Consider the following 18278-nt stretch of genomic DNA (forward strand, 5'->3'; position numbering starts at 1 on the left):
TGGCAGATTTTTAGGGGAAAATGGGCAAAATATTTGGTCTAAGAGATGGGGTATATCTGAACTATAGAAGTGGGGAGCATGCGTAAAAATGGCATGAGCCCATCAGTCATTTGGTACCATTTATTCACAAATAATTATATCACTTATAAGTACTAATAATAAGTGCTTAGCTCCTAGAAAAATGCTTATAACCTTCTACGTATAACTTTAAATATTTATCAAAAGTAAGATATTTTTGTTAAAGTTACTGAGAAAAACTTGAAGCCTTCCAGTTGTGCAGTATACATGCACAATACAATATTTTGATAAAAACTCGTGCAAAAATTAATGAAGCATATATTGGACTTACTGGGCTTTATTTGTTTAGGACCATATTATTTTGAAGGAAAACATAAACCATAGATTGCATTTCAAGCAATCCTTTTTCGTCGCTCGTACTCCTATTGTGATAATTAAATGGTATGTGCGGATCTTGCACTGCTATGCCCATGACCAACAGCCACTATAAGTCATTTCCCAAGCAGGGTTCCAAAGCTGTGTCGCCTTTCCTGGATATAACTCATGTTTGCCAGTTTAAAACACGCCAAATAAAAACGTACAACCATGCTATTTGTAGCTTAGTTCCTGCTGTTTACAATAGGCAGCAACAAGAAATCATTTAACATGTTTGGAAACGGTTTTCTTCTGGTGGGACTTTAGGGCAGGCGGAAGGGTGTGGGAGATTTGGGTTTCATGATGACCAAGCAATGCAGCTTTAATTTCTACCCATGTGCAGGATTTGGGTTGTCAAGCCAGAACCTAAATAGCCTTTGTAAGAGATTAATCACTTGTATCTTTATATATATGTACTCTGGTCAATGACATTGTCACAAAAAAAAAAGAAACAATCCTGGATGCTTTTTCAGATCAGCAATTGTACCCTTTTTTTAACAGATCATAAAATAACCTTGCTTGACATGAAAGCTGGATCACCTCTATAATTAAACATTAAACTCTGAAATCTCATGAGAGAGTATGATTCTCAATCCTCGCAAGTCTTTAATCCACATGCCTTTCTATCCCGACTTCTTTGCAGACTGCATGCAAGTCAAAATTCTATCACAATTAAGGAGGCAAAGGGCATAATCACAGTACAGTACACTGCAGCAAGGAAACAAGTGCTTACCAGCATATCATGGTCCCCCATTATCTCTTCTATCAACTCTTGTAGTGGTTTATCAGCACTGTTAGGGACAAGAGCTGCAAATACAGCTGGTTCAAGTCCTGCATAGAATCAATTGGAAGTGTCAGCTACATGACAAACCGGTAGGCTGTAGGAATATTAGTCTGCCACAGAAGTCTATTGTACTAGAAAATGACAATTAAAAAGAAAAGACTAATCACAGAACTTTTTTTTTTTTTTTTAAATTAAAGAGGGCGGCATTATGCAAGGGTAACTCTTCCCTGTTGGTGAACTCCATCTGTCTTGAATCTATCACCATACATTGATAAAACATGTTCTATGAGATATCTGGAGTTTGCTTCTTTACCTCGTCTAGTTGGAGGCATGATACGACTTGACAAAATTGATCTTCCTAATTTAAGAGTCTAATGTGTCATTTTGTCTTTGTTTCATTTTCGTTACGTCTCGTTTTTATCTGTTTGTAGCTTGATTTATTGGAACCACGGTCTCACTTATGACGGAGGAATACCGTGGTTCCAGTAAATCAAGCTACAAACAGATAAAAACGAAACGTAACGAAAACGAAACAAAGACAAAACGACACATTAGACTCTTAAATTAGGAAGACCAATTTTGACAAGTCGTATCATGCCTCCAACTAGACAAGGTAAAGAACCAAACTCCAGATATCTCATAGAACATGTTTTATCAATGTATGGTGATAGATTCAAGACAAATGGAGTTCACCAACAGGGAAGAGTTACACTTGCATAATGGAGGACAAAAATTTAGAATCAGCTGCTTTCCATCTGCATCAGAACATAAAGATCCTTCCAGCTATAACTTCTCGGCATACTCACTGTAACTTCTACAGTTCGAATTTGTGTATTCAAGATGGATTTTGGTTCCATCAGCCATATCATCTAACCCTGATATTAGTGGCAATTTTTATTTTGGAGAAACTCAACATTTGGCATATTATTTGGATTTTAATCTGAATGTGAATTGATGTGAAGCCAAAATTAAAAAATCTAGATAGAGGGCCAGTTTTCATACCAGTTTCTGGGAAGGCATCAATGAACATCATCATCTCCTCCCCACTAAGCCCAGATAAGAAGCAGATCCGTGGCAGTGACTTTGCTATCTGCAAAATAGAATATATATTAATCACATTACATGCACACACACTCAAACATGGTGGCCGTCGGTCATGTAGTCAACATGTAATATTCTAGGAGTGATCCCTAATTCTGTAAGCCCTTAAATTTCTACTTCTTGCAACAGGCAACATAAGAACAGGTTGTCTTCCTTTACAGCTGCTGAAGCAGAGTCAATTGCATTCCTTCTCTCATTCTTTTTTTTGTCTCCCCAAGTGTTTTCTTTTTTCTACTTTTCCTCTTGTTAGAGCACGGAAGGAGGGGGTGGGTTAGTATTTGACATTGCCTTGCATGCCCTAAAATTTCTTTGCTTGATAAAATTTCACCTCCAATAGGTATTTTGAAAATTTTGGTGTTTTAATGCTTCAGAAAACCCTAGGACTAGCAAATAGCTGTTAAAATATGTAAATTCCTGGGCTAGAACCATCACACTAACAAATAAAATGGTAATAAAATAGAATCTCAACTCAACCACCCTCAATCCCAGCAACTAAGGGTCGGTTGAATCTTATTTTCAAATTTCACTCCATCAAGGACCATTTTTTCCATTAAATTCTAGGAGATCATGTATGATCTTACCACCTAAATGACATTCCTCTTTCTCTTTTGAAGCTGTAACATGAGTTGCTGCAATGTAGTAATACATCAATTGATCTTCATTGCATGGGTCTAAACCATCACAAACAATTCTTCATCTCTGCCTCATATTCTCCTCTATTAGGGCCAGCTCTAAATTCTTCATTCCTCCATCCTTACATCAGTTCCACTCAATTATTCAACTTTTAATAGTAAAATGGATCTCAAGAAAAACTTAATAGATTTGTTAAAGCGTAATGAAACACGGTACAAGGAGCTACATAATGCACAATGATTCCAATGCAACACTGAACAACCTTTCTCCTTTTTGTAAGCTTAACTTGATAAAATATCTCTACATATACTTTCACTCGTCATCGCATTGACTTCAAGTACAGAAACTAGAATGTTTATGAACACAACTCAAAGATGAATAAAAAAGGAAAAAGAAAGCCATAGGACATAAGGAAATGTGAGATTTACCTTCAAGGCTTCAAGGTTGGTTTGTTTTGTATTCATCACTTCCCAAAGTGGACGATTTATCATTTCTTCAGTACCATAAATAACCTACAAATAATAATATTTAGTTTGAAAAAAGAAATTGAAGGCACCAGATAGCTTGCTCATAAAGTCTCCAGGGGTAGGTTCTGAGTGTGTGCAATCAATGTAAACAAACTACTTTTTTTTTAAGGTGGGGAAAAAGCAAGAGAGTACATTAGCTCAAAAAGCATGGGCACAACAAAGAATCCAAACCAACAAAAGAAGACAACAAATAAAAAAAAAAAACAGAAAACAGAACCAGTGAAGCTTTCAGCTTCCAGTTAAGGTTCCTGACACCAAAACATCGAGATTTAATATCATGAATGATATCATAGGCGACACAATCGATCTTCCAAGAAGCTTGCTCAAAAGATCTTCCAAACATGATAAACAGTGGCATTCCAAGCTAGCTTGCTAATAGCTGAATTCCAAGAATTGTTTAGAGAAGTGAGCCATGCCAACTGAATTCCCACTAATGAAATATTTGGGGAGGGCAAAAGCTGATGTGACCTTGAAGTATAGATCACTTTGGAGACAGGACAAGCAAAAAGAGATGATTCCTGGTTTCAGTAGCATCATGACAGAGAGGACAGGACTGAGAATGAACCATACCCCTCACGTAAAGAGCCTTTCCAAGGCTGAAAGCCTGTCGAGAATTGCACCAGCAAATAAAACAGAGAGCAAAGGCACATTCTGCTTAAACCAAAGCAGGAAACCAACGAGTCTCAGGATTTCTTTCACTAGAATGGTTCCTAACAGAGCAACTTGAGAAAGTGCTCAAGTCGGATAGAGTCCAGATGATAGTCTTCTCTAGGAGGACTTGGATAAAAAGTAAGATGGCTCAACAGCAATGGAGGGCCTTCTAGGCCATTTTCAAGAATAGTTCTCAATAATTTCAGAAACAGGAGCAAAGACTGGACAGCCAAGAAAAGTAGAAAAAATGCACCATAATGCAGAATCAGTAGGCTTTTGATATGCCAGTTACCGTAAAAAAGACATGTGGTTTCCCATTCCTAATACTATATCATACAAACAGTTATATGTTATTTTTTTAGTGTTTAGAAACAATTATTTGGCCAAGCAGTTGATAATGATGATAATAATAATGATAGTCATCTTTTACCAGTAGGAGATACAAACTTTAACAAGACAGCCAAATAGAGACACCCAACAAAATCTGACTTTAATTATCAGATAAATTTCGTAGCTTCAAACATTCATTTGGCAACTTTGTCAAAAATAGTATCAGGTTTTGGTGTCCCTTTTTAGTTCTGATTTTGGATGTGTAAAGCTAAAGCAAGAGTTCTAGATAGAACTTGTCAAATTTTGCAAGAACTTTCTGTGCTTAGACAGATATTTTGCCTTAGGAAAGCTATTCTATTATAACCCAACCCAAGTCACTGCCAGAAAAGAAATACCTCCAGGAATTCACCATCCATCTCTTTTAAAAGTTTTTGTATCTGCAACAAGAAGGTACACATTTAGGGATAGGAATTTGAAAACAATTTCTACACATCATTGGTAAATCAGTTTCTAGCTGTCCTTGCCTCCTTTTTTTTGGGGGGGGGGGGGGGGGGGGGGGGGGGGATGGGTTGTGGGGGTGGAGTGAAAACAACAAACAAACAAACAAATTAACAAAGATTTATCACTACAATTACAAGAAAAAAGGATTTCCCAAGATTATAAATATTGAGAAATCCTCTAGAATATTAAATATGGGGCACATTTCTACCCCCAAAAAAATTATTTAAATAATCACACTTCACACTGAATAGAACAATGAACCTAGATAGAAAAGATGCTGTTTTGGAGTAATGGCTAAATAAACACAAAAACAACATTTAGTGCTGCAAGTAATAACCCAAAACCAAGAATAAATTTTCAAAAAATACAAAAATGCAACATGACAAACTTATCAAAAGTCTGCCACTTACTTGCAATATTGAACCTAATCAGATAAAAAAACCAACTCTTAAAAAGTAACCATGCATGCTAAGTAGCACATAATGGAAAATGTGACCACATTAACGTTGCCTGCAACTGCTCAGAGAGTTCCACTTTATATATATATATATATTAAAAAAAATTAAGGAAAAAAACCCTATAATAATGCGCAAATTATAAACCTCCATTGTTGGCCACACATCACTGCTCTACAGCAAGTCAGAATGCACAATTATCACTTTCAGCATAATCATGCCGTTAGTGAACGGGATTATGATAACCTCCTGTTGAAACTTCATGTCATAAAAACTCTCATACCTGCAACAGCACAGAGATTCCAATTTTTATAAAAAAAAAAAAAAGAAGGGAAAAAACAGTTTATACTGTGCAAATAATAAAATCCCCATTGTTGGGCACACATGATCACGCTACAACAAGTTAGAATGCACAGTTATCACTTTCAGGATAATGATAACATATTATAAAAACCTCCAGTAAGTCATTAAAAGCAAAATATTCCCTCAAAAAATGGGAATATAAGAACCAACAAATAGAAAAATTGAAATTACCTTCACTGCCTCCTGAACTTCAAATCCTAGCAGCAATAAAGCCTGAAAGCCAAAGAATTTGAATCTTCAAGAAATTAATTAAGAATATAATATTGTCTACTGATCCTCTCTATTAAGAGAAAGGGGTAAATTTTCTTTCTGGATGTGAGTCTGTGTGCATGCGTGTGTATATATAGACAACAAAAAAATATCTTTTGTTAAACAAGAAAGAATGTATGAAAAGGAGAATAAGAAGCCTCCTAAGAAACAAAGGAGAAACTAAAACAATAATAAAGCATGCCAAGCTTGCTGTAGATTTAAAAGACACAACCCTTTAAAACAACCAGCTCCAAAAGATCAAAGTGAAGCCAAATAATGAATCCTATCCCAAAGCATAGAATGCATCATCTTCTTTCCAACAAAGATGCATGCATTCCATTCTGACCAAATATCACACAAAACTACTAAAATCCCACATCTCAACAAGGTTGAGCCATCTTTTCCTACCAAAACCTACAGAGGAAATAATCAACAAATCCTCCACCGATTCTAGACAAACTCAATTGTCTCCAAATAAACCAAACCAACTCTTTTTTTTGCTCAACTAGAGGTCTACATTGAGCCTGGGCTATACAACGGGAAGCAGCCCATTTTCCACCCCATACCCCTTCACACTCCTAAGATTGAAACCTAAAACCTCCAACATAGAAGTCCTGAGCTTTGACACTAGGATGTCTCCTAAGAGACAATCCAAACAACTTAATGCAAACTTTCCAAAAGAAAGGACAATGCAAAGAAGTGTTGAGAAGCAGATTCTAAACTATCAAACATAAAATGCAAACATCTGAAGACAAAGCCTTTGAAGATCCCCTACTCTACAACATATTTGTCCACAAATTCTACCTATGAGTTTGTACTATATTGGAAAATTGAGTGGAGGATGAGTGGCTTATATCCATGGATGAGCCCGAGGCCTAAAGGCTTAAGCTTTTGGGTCAAGTTGGCGCTCACACATGTATATCAATCCCACACAAGACTCCCTTGGTCCTAACAAGTGATATTAGAGCCAACGCTTTGAGAAGGGCTCGAGTGTTTATGCATGTGATCCTGTGGATGTATCCTTGCAGAAGAAGAGTTGTGGACCCTGCACGTATTAATACATAGTAAGGGCTTGAACTTGACTTTCGTTCAAGAGGAGCTTGGAAACTAACAAGTGTGGGAGTTTGCCATTCCACTCGTGAGTTTGTCCCAAAAAATGAAGTGGATGACAAATGACTTGCATACATTGATAGCACCAAACTTAAGCTTTTGGGGCAAGTTGGTGCTCAACATGTATATTAATCCCACACGAGACACGCCACACCCACCCCCCCCCCCCCCGGGGGAATGTTAACAAGATTGTTGGTGCGGACTCTGTAAAAAAAAAAAAAAAAAACAAAAACAAACAAAAAACTCTATTTAAGAGGGGAATTTTGCCTTCTAAATAGTACGATGAAGTGGAAAGGGGATGTAGGCATGAACCAAATGCTTAAAAAACAGGATTTACAAGCTAAAGAATCTAACATCCATGACCAAACATCCCCTTTATTGGACAGGCCTCCAACAACAATGACCAAAAAAAAGAGAGATAGCTTCTCCACCAACATCTCATTTGAAGACCTATGAAAATGAAAATCCCCACGAGATACTTTTGCACATTGGAAATTAAGAAAGGAGAAATGGCTCCATTATGCACAAAAGAAAGATAATACAAATGAGGACAAGAAAAGAAAAGAGAAGCACAGAATCACCCAACCAAATGTCTTCCTAAAGGAGAATACAAAAACTATTACCCACAAGGCCACAACTAATTCAGTATAAAGGATAAAGAGAATAAATCTATGAAATACGCCTCTATGGACTCTCAAAAGAACATTTGAACATCTTATTCCTAAATATGCATCGTTCCATGAGGCAATAGATCTCCACGGCCAAAAGAAACCACCCTTGCCTTGATCTACCTAAAGAGTGACAGAGTCATGCTCGTGTGGCGACAAGACTACACCAAGTCCTGCATTCCTGCCCAACCATACTCATACTCATCCTCGTCCTTGGAAACACTCCAAAGTCCAACCTAGAGGTCAAGTCTCACATATTGAAAGCCCTTGACCCAACCAAGGCTATCCCACAGGAATCATGATTCGAACAGTAAGGGAGTTAAACTCACATTCCACCAAGATTGAGGGTAACTTTCATCCCAAAGCACTATCCACGTGTCAAAGTACTCATCGCTTACCACCCACTAGTCAGAGCTAAGGGAAGTGAAAAATACACTACTCAAGTAAGACATACAAAGGATCAACGTCTCTTAACAGTCTAATCAGGTTTGAGATGATACCGCCCAATTGTATAGCCCTTGACCAAGTCACAACCTCCTGGTTGAGAGTACCGCACGACCTTACTCTCAAATGGATTGTCCATGGAGCTTCGAAGCCCAAGACACCCCTCAAGGATGCCAAAAGTCGCCCTTAAGCTCTTCTCAGGATGCTTACTTAGTACCCAATAGGATACCAGGGGAGGCAAGGAGCTCACCTGGTGTTCTCCCAAAAAAATGTCTCCAAAGCATTCTTGTTCACATACGAGTAACCAACCAGCGATCTAATGATCATACATCTTAATTCGAGAATGCCATCAAGGCAACTATCTAGAACCAACACAATGTCACAGAGACATACCAAATACATCCCCATGACACCTCCATAATCAAATCCAAGTTAACCAAAGTTCTCTCCAAGGCAGAATAACTCGTTAAAGCCACGTGTCATGATTACAAGAATTGTAAGACCATGACACATCACACCCATTTAGTTGCATGCTAAATTTACTTTTAATAACTTTTTGCCAAAGTAAGTTCTCCTCTGAGGGAAATTGCCAACGCCATTTGCTAGTTAAGACCATATCTTTAAACAGCAACTTACTCAGACTGAAACCCCCTTTCCTTCTTAAACCTACAAACAATCGCCCAACAAACTAAATGATCCCTCTTCTCTCCTACCCCAAACCAAAGGAAATATCATAAAATTCTCCCAATTTTATTAGCTACCTTTGTAGGAATTCTAAAGATAGATAAATAATAAAGAGGGATGCCAAATAGACAAGCAAGAATGAGTGTGGTACAACCACCTAACTAAAATAAAGCACCTTTCCATCCATCCAAATGCTTGGACACCTTTTCCACAACTCAATCCTAAAAACCAACAAACTTAGTATTACCACCCAAAGGAACCTTAATATGTCGAAAGGCCATTATAAATTACCACACCCAACTGTAGAAGTCAACTCCAAAAATCTATTAAAATTAAGATTAATACTTGTAATCCCACTCTTTCCAAAATTATTTTTGTTAAGACTTGATTAAAACTAAATGACCTAACTTGAAGATAGGTACCTCCGTCTATTTATAATACAAATTTAAATACATTCTAATGACGATAATACCTTTACTAACTCTCACTAATTAACATACTAACATGCTCAATAATAATAATAATAATAATAATACTAAAAGACATATATAACCTCTAACACTCCCCTCAAGCTGGAGTTAAATGTCATAAGCTCCTAGCTTGTTACAAATGAATCTAACACGAGCACCCCCCCCCCCCCCCCCCCAAATGCTTTGGTAAATAAATCAGCAAGTTGCATGTCCAATTTCACATAAGCAATTGTAATGAGTTTCTGCACAAGTTTCTCCCGAACAAAGTGAAAACCCAGTTCTTCCAACATATTCTTCAACTAGACAAGTTCACAAGTAGTGTGAGAAATAGCTCTATATTCTAATTCAGCACTTGACCTTGCCACCACAATTTGTTTCTTACTTTTCCAAGAAACCAAATTCACCAACCAAGGTACCGTACCCGATGGTAGATCTCCGATCAGAAGGTGATCCATCCCAATATGCATCAGTATATCCATGGATATAAGTGTGAACCTGATCATGACATTAAAGACCTCTCCTAGGTGCACCTTTGAGATATCTCAAGACGTGAATTACTACGTCCCAATGACTTGTCCTCGTAGAATCTAGAAATTGACTCACAACACTTGTTGCAGAAGATATATCTGGCCGAGTAATAATTCAACTTTCCAACAAGTCTCCGGTATTATCCAGGATTAGGTAGCAAATCACCCGTATTTGGCATTAACTTGTTGTTAGGATCCATGGGTGTATCAACTGGTTTAGATCCCAGCAAGCCAATTTCATCTAACAGATCAAGAACATACTTCCTTTATGACACAATAGTTCCAATACGAGATCTTGATACTTCTATACCCAAGAAGTATTTCAATGGTCCCAAATCTTTGGTTTGAAACCTAGTCTATAGAAAAAGTTTTAAACTTTGAATACTTTTATCATCATCACTTGTAATAACAATATCATCCACATAAACGACAAGAAGGATCCTACCCGATGAAGTACGACGATAAAACACGGAATGATCCATAACATACCGTCAAAGACCAAACTCAAGTACTATAGCACTGAAACGACCAAACCATGCTCTGGAAGACTGTTTTAAATTGTATAAAGCCTTCTTGAGCCGACACACTAAGCCTAACTCCCTGTGAGCAACAAACCCAGGTGGTTGCTCCAAATAAAATTCCTCCTCAAAGTTACCATGCGAGAAGGCACTTTTTACATCTAACTGATGCAAAGGCCAGTGACAAGCAGTAGCCAAGGAGATGAAGAGACATACTGATGTAAGTTTGGCAACCGGAGAAAAAGTATCAGAATAATCTAGACCATACACATGAGTGTATCCCTTAGCAATAAGACAAGCCACAAAACCATTAGGGTTGACTTTCAAAGTGTAAACCTAGCAACAACCAACCACAGACTTGTCAGGAGGAAGAGGTACCAAGTCCCAAGTATGTCATGTAAAGCATTCATCTTTTCAACCATAGCATCCCTCCACCCTAAATGGGCTACGGTTTTAGAAACCGATTTAGGAAGGGTAGTAGATAATAGAGTAGTGACAAAACAATAATAGAAGGATGATAAGGAGTCATAAGAAATATAGTTGGAAACAAGGTGTTGCGTACATGTGTGTTTACCTTTCTGAATAGCAATAGGAGGATCAACATCATGGGAAGTATAATCAACATCATGGGAAGTATGATCATCATATGAGGAAACCAAAGGTGTGGTAGTAGAAGCTAGAGGGGACTCTCTTCCTTGGAGCCACCCTTGTGAATACGCCTGCAAATTAGGATGATCAAGATGAAAGGACTTGAACTACATGGAGACTCAAATGGTTGGTCGGGCAAGGACAACAACATAGAATCTAGAAGATTAGGCAAAGGAAGAGACTCACTGAACTCAGAAGCGCTCAGTGACTGGGTGTAATAACTTGTAGACTCGAAGGTAACATCGACAGAAACAAAGAAGCGATGCAGCACAAGATTATAAAAACGATATCCTTTTTGAGTATATGAGTAGCCTAGAAAGACACATTTTATAACATAAGGATCTAGCTTATCTACCTCAGGAGTTAGTTGATGAACAAAGGACACATACCCAGATGAGAAAATAAATGTGAATTAGGAAAGCGAATGGAGTAGAGAATTTTACCACTAAGAACAGAGGATGACATTCTATTGATCAGATAACAAGCAGTAATTACAACATCACTCTAAAACACTTTAGGTACATGCATTTGATAAAGTAAAGTGCTAGTGATTTCAAGAAGATGCCTATTGTTCCGCTCTGCAACCCCATATTTGTTGAGGAGTGTGGGCACAGGATGATTGATGAACAATACCAAAATGTGTCATATAAGTAGTGAATTATGCATTGAAATACTTTTTAGCATTATCACTTCAAAGTATTCAAACTGGAAAACCAAATTGAGTCTTTATTTCATTAAAAAAAAAAAAGAAGAAGAAAAAAGGGCACAAAATTCATGATGGCAGCCCAGCACTATTGAGTATTTGGGACCGAACTGCCTCCAACTCGGGTCTCAAGCCTACGAACACAAAGAACTGTCATCTGCTCGCTTTGCTTTTGCATCTTACGAACGTCGGCAGTTATATAGGTTGCACGACATTAAGATCCTCATGAATATGTTTCATCTCTCGAAAATAATCTACAATGCTCCTATCTCCTTGTTGTAACTGAAAGTACTCCTGGGACAAATCATACATACGTGTAATGTTATGGGAGTAAAGAACTTTGACATAATCCCAAACACGTATCTAGATGCATACACATTCATGCAATATGTAGTTCCATCGAATTCCATAAAAGAGACAATCAAGGCATCTTCCTAAGCCCACACGTCTTTTCTTTTCTCATCAGAAGACTCAGATTGGAGAAAGTGGTCAGATTTCCCTAATCCTGCTAAATAAATCCGAACAGCTTTAGACCATTGAACATAGTTCTTTCCATCCAACTTTTGAGTCGTTATTTGCGGCAGCGATGTAAACAAATTTTTGAGATTCATAGATTCCATCCCAACACTCAAAAATTAACAATGACACCAAAAACAAGAAGAACAATCAAAACTAATTGGCACAATCACAAACTATGTGAGCACCAACACAATGATGAACGAGGTGTACAACTCACCAATGGATATAGCGCTGCCACAGCACTCACAAACAGCAACCACACCCAAAACAAGAAGAACAATCAATAATCGGAACAATCACAATACATGTGAAGCACTGATGCAACCACGGGCAAGGTGAACAACACATAGATGGATATAGCACTGCCACAGCCTCACAACTGAACATATGAACGCTGCCACAGCTCCAAAAAACTCACAAGGAAGCCTTCGCAAACCCTGAACAGAAATTAAGGGAATACAGCGAGTGCATGGTCGAAAAAGGTTGAATTTTTAAGCAAAAAACTGGCCTAACAGCTTGATAATATAGTCTAAAAAAGAAATCGGAGCATGGCAGAAGAAAAAAATGAAAATAAAAAAGTGGTCAGAACTGCTCTCACACGCTGGCGCGTGGTGTCGGCCCTGCCAGCATTTGGACAGCACGTGGGGGGCCCTCCAGCGATGAGATTTTGTGCGGTGGGTTGTCAGGGAGGTCTGATTACAGGTATATGGTTGGTTTTGTGATTTGGTATGGGATGGAGGTGGATTAGGGAAGAACAGCCGCAGCAATAGTGTTTTCTGGCAACAGCTGAGGGAAATAGGGTTTCGATAGGATCATGCTCAGATACCATGTTAATATTTGATTAAAACTGAATGACCTAACTTGAAGATAGGTCTCTCCCTCTATTGATAATACAAATTTAAATACATTCTAATGACAATAACACCCTTACTAACTCTCACTAATATACATACTAACATACTCAATAATAATAATACTAAAAGACATACATAACCTAACAATTTTTAAACGAGAAATTCGCTCAAAAGTTATACAATAATAAAAAAAGGCACCATCACCCCCCACTCCAATTCCTCACACAAAACCTCTATCCCTAGCCCTATCTACCAATCTACTCAATTTCTTTAATATAATCAGTGCTATCCTAAAAGGAATTGACACTAGTCAACATTTCAAATTTTCCAAAAAAAATAATAATAATAATTATAAGTGACATGACATTCAAACAAAACATTAAAAGAAAAATACTTAACTGAAGACAATGATTGAAACTCAATATGCATTTATGCTAGGAGTTTTATGACAATTGGCATGGAACTAACCAAAACTTACAGGTGGACCATATCTTGGATCATCGGCGTTCAATGGGACAAATTTTGAATCTTCAATTAATTCAGTAGGAACTCCTGTAACATAGCATATCAAAGAAAGTTATGCACATAAAAAATTCACAGAGTAAGGACTTTAACAAGTCATTAGAAGAGGGGAGGGGAACAAAAACAACAACAACCTAACAAACTTGAGGAAACTCTAAAATAGCACTAAGAGAAACCAACGATATTAAAAAACTACATCCGCTTCACTTTTTCTCTTTAGAAAATAGAATATTAATGAGGGGATTCATCAAAATTTGGAGGGAGAAGCTGTTGAACTTGAAGATGAGCTGAGAGAAAAATTTTTAGAAAGGCTTGATCACGTGCACAAGCCCACTAAGAGCGCCAATAAGGAGAATCAACTTGATTCAAAGTTCAAGGGACAATTGGCAAGAGGAAGAGCAGTAGTAACATGAGTCAAACAGCAGAGGGAAAAAAAAAACACAATATTCCATTATTTAATATATGTTATGGCAGTGAACATAGTTAAATGATACAATTTTGTGACCAGCATGAAATTTTTCAGGAGACGAGGGTAAATGCAAAGCTGAATATATCAAACATAGAAGCCAATCCAGTACTCAAGCACAGTAATCCCTTCATGTCACGAGCCAAGATTGTTCAAGGCCTTATGCTTGCCCGTGATCGCTTGTCTTATGCACAATGGGTGGATTATGAAAATACTTGTAGAATTCTTTAAGTGAAGTAATGCCTTGAGTAAAAGGGGAATATGACTCCTCCATCATATCGAGGTTTCCATGTGCCAAGTGAGATTAGCAAAAAAAGCTCTTTAAGGCAAAATTAGTGTCCATCTTTGTATAACTCACTAGCAATTGTAGAAGTGTTTAGCCTACTTCCCTCCCTCACTAAACATGCGTTATCCACGAAGGTGTAATAAGATGAATTACATTGTTTTAACACTTACTACTCGAGTCTCTGGTTTACTTCATGTTTGTTTACCACTTATCATATATTCTTGTATTCGAGCTTGTGAACATGCTCATGTGGGGTGAGTTTGCAGTTAACTTTCAGCTAACTAATTAATCTTGTGTTCTAAACTAGTGTCATGCGGGCCTTTCACATTGTGTGAAGTGTTCAGCCAGTTATAGTGTGACACTCCGATTCTTTGAGCTTGGAAATAATGATTCAAGATGCACATGCCTAGGGTGCACATATGCGTGTGCATACCCCCAACACACATGCATATAGACCCACTCATGTGTGCACGCATGTATGCACACACACAGCAACAGGCCAAAATAATTTCTATTGCAGGTAATTCCTAAAGCTCCCCATAAGACGAGGGTAGCCTTCTCCTATCTAAGACAGTTTAACTCATCCATCCATTGTACCAGCTTCTGAAATCTCTAGCTTCAAACTACCTACCACCTATAAGATACCCTTTCGGTAATATGTTTTTGCAAGTGGCTAAGGCACCAAACTAGTCACCTGAACGAGTTCCCTTCGCTGAGTTAGTAATTGAAAAGATATACCACCAACACATGATGAAAATTCGTCTCAGAATGACTCATACGGCTTTTTTAGCTCAACCTTCTGGGTTCAGCATCACTGAATCCTTCTGCCACTCCGCTCCGTATTTAGCTAATTGTAGGAGAAGTAAATAAACCGGCCGCCGAAAAGATTCTCCTCCCTAATCATAGTGGTGACAATAGGTGACAGTATTGATGCTAAAAACAATCCAATTCATCTTTAACCAATATTTTTATCTGGAAAAAAACCGAGGTGCTTCTGATTCAACATAAGAAAGGAGCTGTCCCATCAAACAAAAACCCAATTCTCAAACAATTTACATTAGCAAGAAACTGAAGCACAAACAATCGAAAAAATAAGTAAATTGAGAAGAACAGCCACACACCTTCAGAAGAGGATGCTCTTGGGAGATGCTTGAGCTTCGACTTATGGCCGCTCTTAGTTGAATTAACTGCAATGAAGTTTATTGGGACCAATGAAACTGCAAGATTACAAGAGTTGTGTAATAAATTTGTGGAGCAGATGCTCTTCGGGGCGATGAGGGCAGACGCCATTGGCAATGACACTGCTTTCTGGCCTTCTTATCCGTTGCACGGGTTCAGGAAACCATCACCTTTTTTTCTCGGATGAGACGGGCAATGTCGAACTGTCGATGCACTATATTGTTCAGTTTGATTTTCTATCACTGAGTTAGTGTCTGCGGATGGATTTGTAGCCTTAAATTTGGTTTTCATTTTTGGAATTTTGATAAAAATTAATATAATTTTGTATTATATTATTTAAATTTATAGATATGTTTAAATTTAAGATTTAAGAAATAAATCTCTAATAAAATGTAAGTTCTTTCTGAAAGAAATATCGGGTGTGGAAAGTATTTTTAACTTTTTTTTTTGTTTTCTGAAAATTTATAAAAATTTTAAAGTTTTTAATAAAAATATACAAATAAAGAGTTTGGTAAATTGTGCAATTCAAAAATGAAAAATTTTTGTGTGTTGCGCTTAATTATCTAACAATAAGTTCATTATTTGTACATAGTTAGAAACTAAAACCTTAAAGAATTGTTATATTTTGAATAATAGGTGTGTTATATACTCAATGGGGAGTGCAATTATCCAAACCAATCTTATAAGATATTTATGTCCATTTTGGGTTTTTAAAGTACTTTATGAATTATGTGTTTGTTGCATGTACTTGAGAAGAATGCGTGGAGTAGCTAGGATGCAACTTGTGCAATGACTAGTTTATATCTAGTTAAATTAAAATGATTGGTTTGTTTGGGTCATTCAAATGTACTTAGATTATTTAAGTTTGTATATATGTATTTTTATTATATAAGAACTTCAGCCACCAACGAACCCTTCGGATCCCCTGGTGCCACACCAAACCTACGGATCAGCGTCCTCCGTCCCTAGGTCTCGCTAATTAGGGTAAAGTCTGGATGCGGATACAATTTCTGTGCATAAGTTGGACGTTCGGCCAACCCGATCCTGGGGACACATCTTCATTACCATTCACAGTCTCCGCTGGTTCACAGAGAACTCTCGCCATCCACGGTCCCCGTTAGCTCACAGAGCGAACTCTCACTATCCACGGTCTCCACTAACTCACAGAGTAAACTCTCACCATCCACATGTACCGCTGGTTCCGTGAGTGTATCTACTTGAAATTGAACCTTCGATGCTCCTTCTTGCTTACTGATGTCTTTCCACCGCATCATGCCTTCTTAAGTTTGCATATTTATTTAATAGTTAGGTAGACCTCTAAAGTTCGATAGTCATACCTATGAATTCCATTGGACCCATAAATGATACATTTAAATAATCTTTTATCTTTTCCAATACCAATAAATTGATTGCTTTGCTTTTGTATCTTCCAAAAGGAAAAAAAAAGATTGATAAATTATTATGAATTGATGATGATTGGGTTCATATAAAAATAATTAAATAAATAGTTGATACAAAGGTGATTAATGGAGCACCACGACGAGTCGATTGATCACACAATTTGGGGTGTAATTGATATTCGCGAAGCCATGTGTTGATGGTGAATAATTAGTGGATGAAATAATCCTTATTTTCTTGAGAGCTATTGGATAGAAGATTGCTATATAATTGATTGCTTTTGCTATTGAATTTAAAGATGTTGTGGCATTAACTTGAGAAAGTGTGAGCTTACATGAAATATGTTGTATGTATAAATTAGAAGGCATATAATGCCCTATTTGAATGAAGACTTGTGGGAGGAGTTAGCACTAGTTATATTTATTCAAGTGATTTTTTCCACTTCTAAATTTAAGGGCTCCCCTAAGAGATGTTTGCGTGGAGGTTATAGTAGGAAACCTCCATATGGAGGAGATGACATATGAGGTTAAGGGGCAATGTTGATATCCATGGAGAAACTTAGGAGTTCATATGGCCCTAGTCGTAACATAAACACTTGTTTGTTTTGCGTAGTTAGTTTCTAACAATACACTCCTACGTATGCACCACATGCTATACACATAGTTTTCTTGTATGGATGAGCATATAGAGAGACAAAATAATGAATAAAATACACTAAACTAGTAGCTACTTGCATTTTAAAGAATCGAACAAATTATTTTCATGACAAGGATGATAGGACATGTAGACTTTTGTCCTATTGTTTAGGTTATGTATTCTACCACTTGTAGCAAACAAGGAACACTCAACTTACATTGTTTAGAATCATAATCAACTTCTTAGAACGTGTTTGATAAAAAATCAAACACATTTTTTAAGGGATAATGTAGATTCAAATGGGTAGACAGTTTAGTTGATTGGTTGTGAATTAACTCATTACATCAACTACTATCGAAAGTGTAAGGATAAGGATTGTAAAAATCATATAAATCGCAAAAACTATAGAAGGAGAAAAAAAAAGATAGAAGTGAAAAAACTTAGATTATAAGAGGTAAAGCAAGGTAGAGAAGGAAAAGACTAATTGGAGAAGAAAGTAGGAGAAAAGAAAATAAAGAGATCGGAGGGATAAAAGCCGTTAAGGTCCGTTTAGTGTTAAACTATTGCATAATGTTTGTTGAGTTATGTTAAAGATCTTTTACTATAACAATTACACATAT

General features: G+C 37.2%; 1 protein-coding gene across 5 annotated transcripts; it reads right to left on the reverse strand.

Annotated features, from left to right (window-relative positions):
- Window positions 1–808: 808 nt before the first annotated feature.
- On the reverse strand, window positions 809–15882 carry LOC131165428 (uncharacterized). Of its 5 annotated transcripts, XM_058123244.1 has the most exons (8): window positions 15567–15882; window positions 13650–13723; window positions 5949–5990; window positions 4854–4895; window positions 3379–3462; window positions 2219–2306; window positions 1166–1263; window positions 809–1076 (listed from the first exon to the last, which is right to left on the reverse strand). In XM_058123244.1, the coding sequence occupies exons 1-8, from the start codon at window positions 15733–15735 to the stop codon at window positions 1056–1058; spliced, it is 618 nt and encodes a 205-aa protein (XP_057979227.1). In that variant the 5' UTR covers window positions 15736–15882; the 3' UTR covers window positions 809–1055. The 5 variants fall into 5 exon arrangements, with proteins under 5 accessions (XP_057979227.1, XP_057979229.1, XP_057979225.1 ...); XM_058123246.1 differs by lacking the exon at window positions 4854–4895; XM_058123242.1 differs by having other exon boundaries at window positions 809–1263; window positions 15567–15856.
- Window positions 15883–18278: the final 2396 nt, after the last annotated feature.

Source organism: Malania oleifera, chromosome 10 (genome assembly GCF_029873635.1).
Source record: "Malania oleifera isolate guangnan ecotype guangnan chromosome 10, ASM2987363v1, whole genome shotgun sequence".
NCBI classification, from domain to species: Eukaryota; Viridiplantae; Streptophyta; class Magnoliopsida; order Santalales; family Ximeniaceae; genus Malania; species Malania oleifera.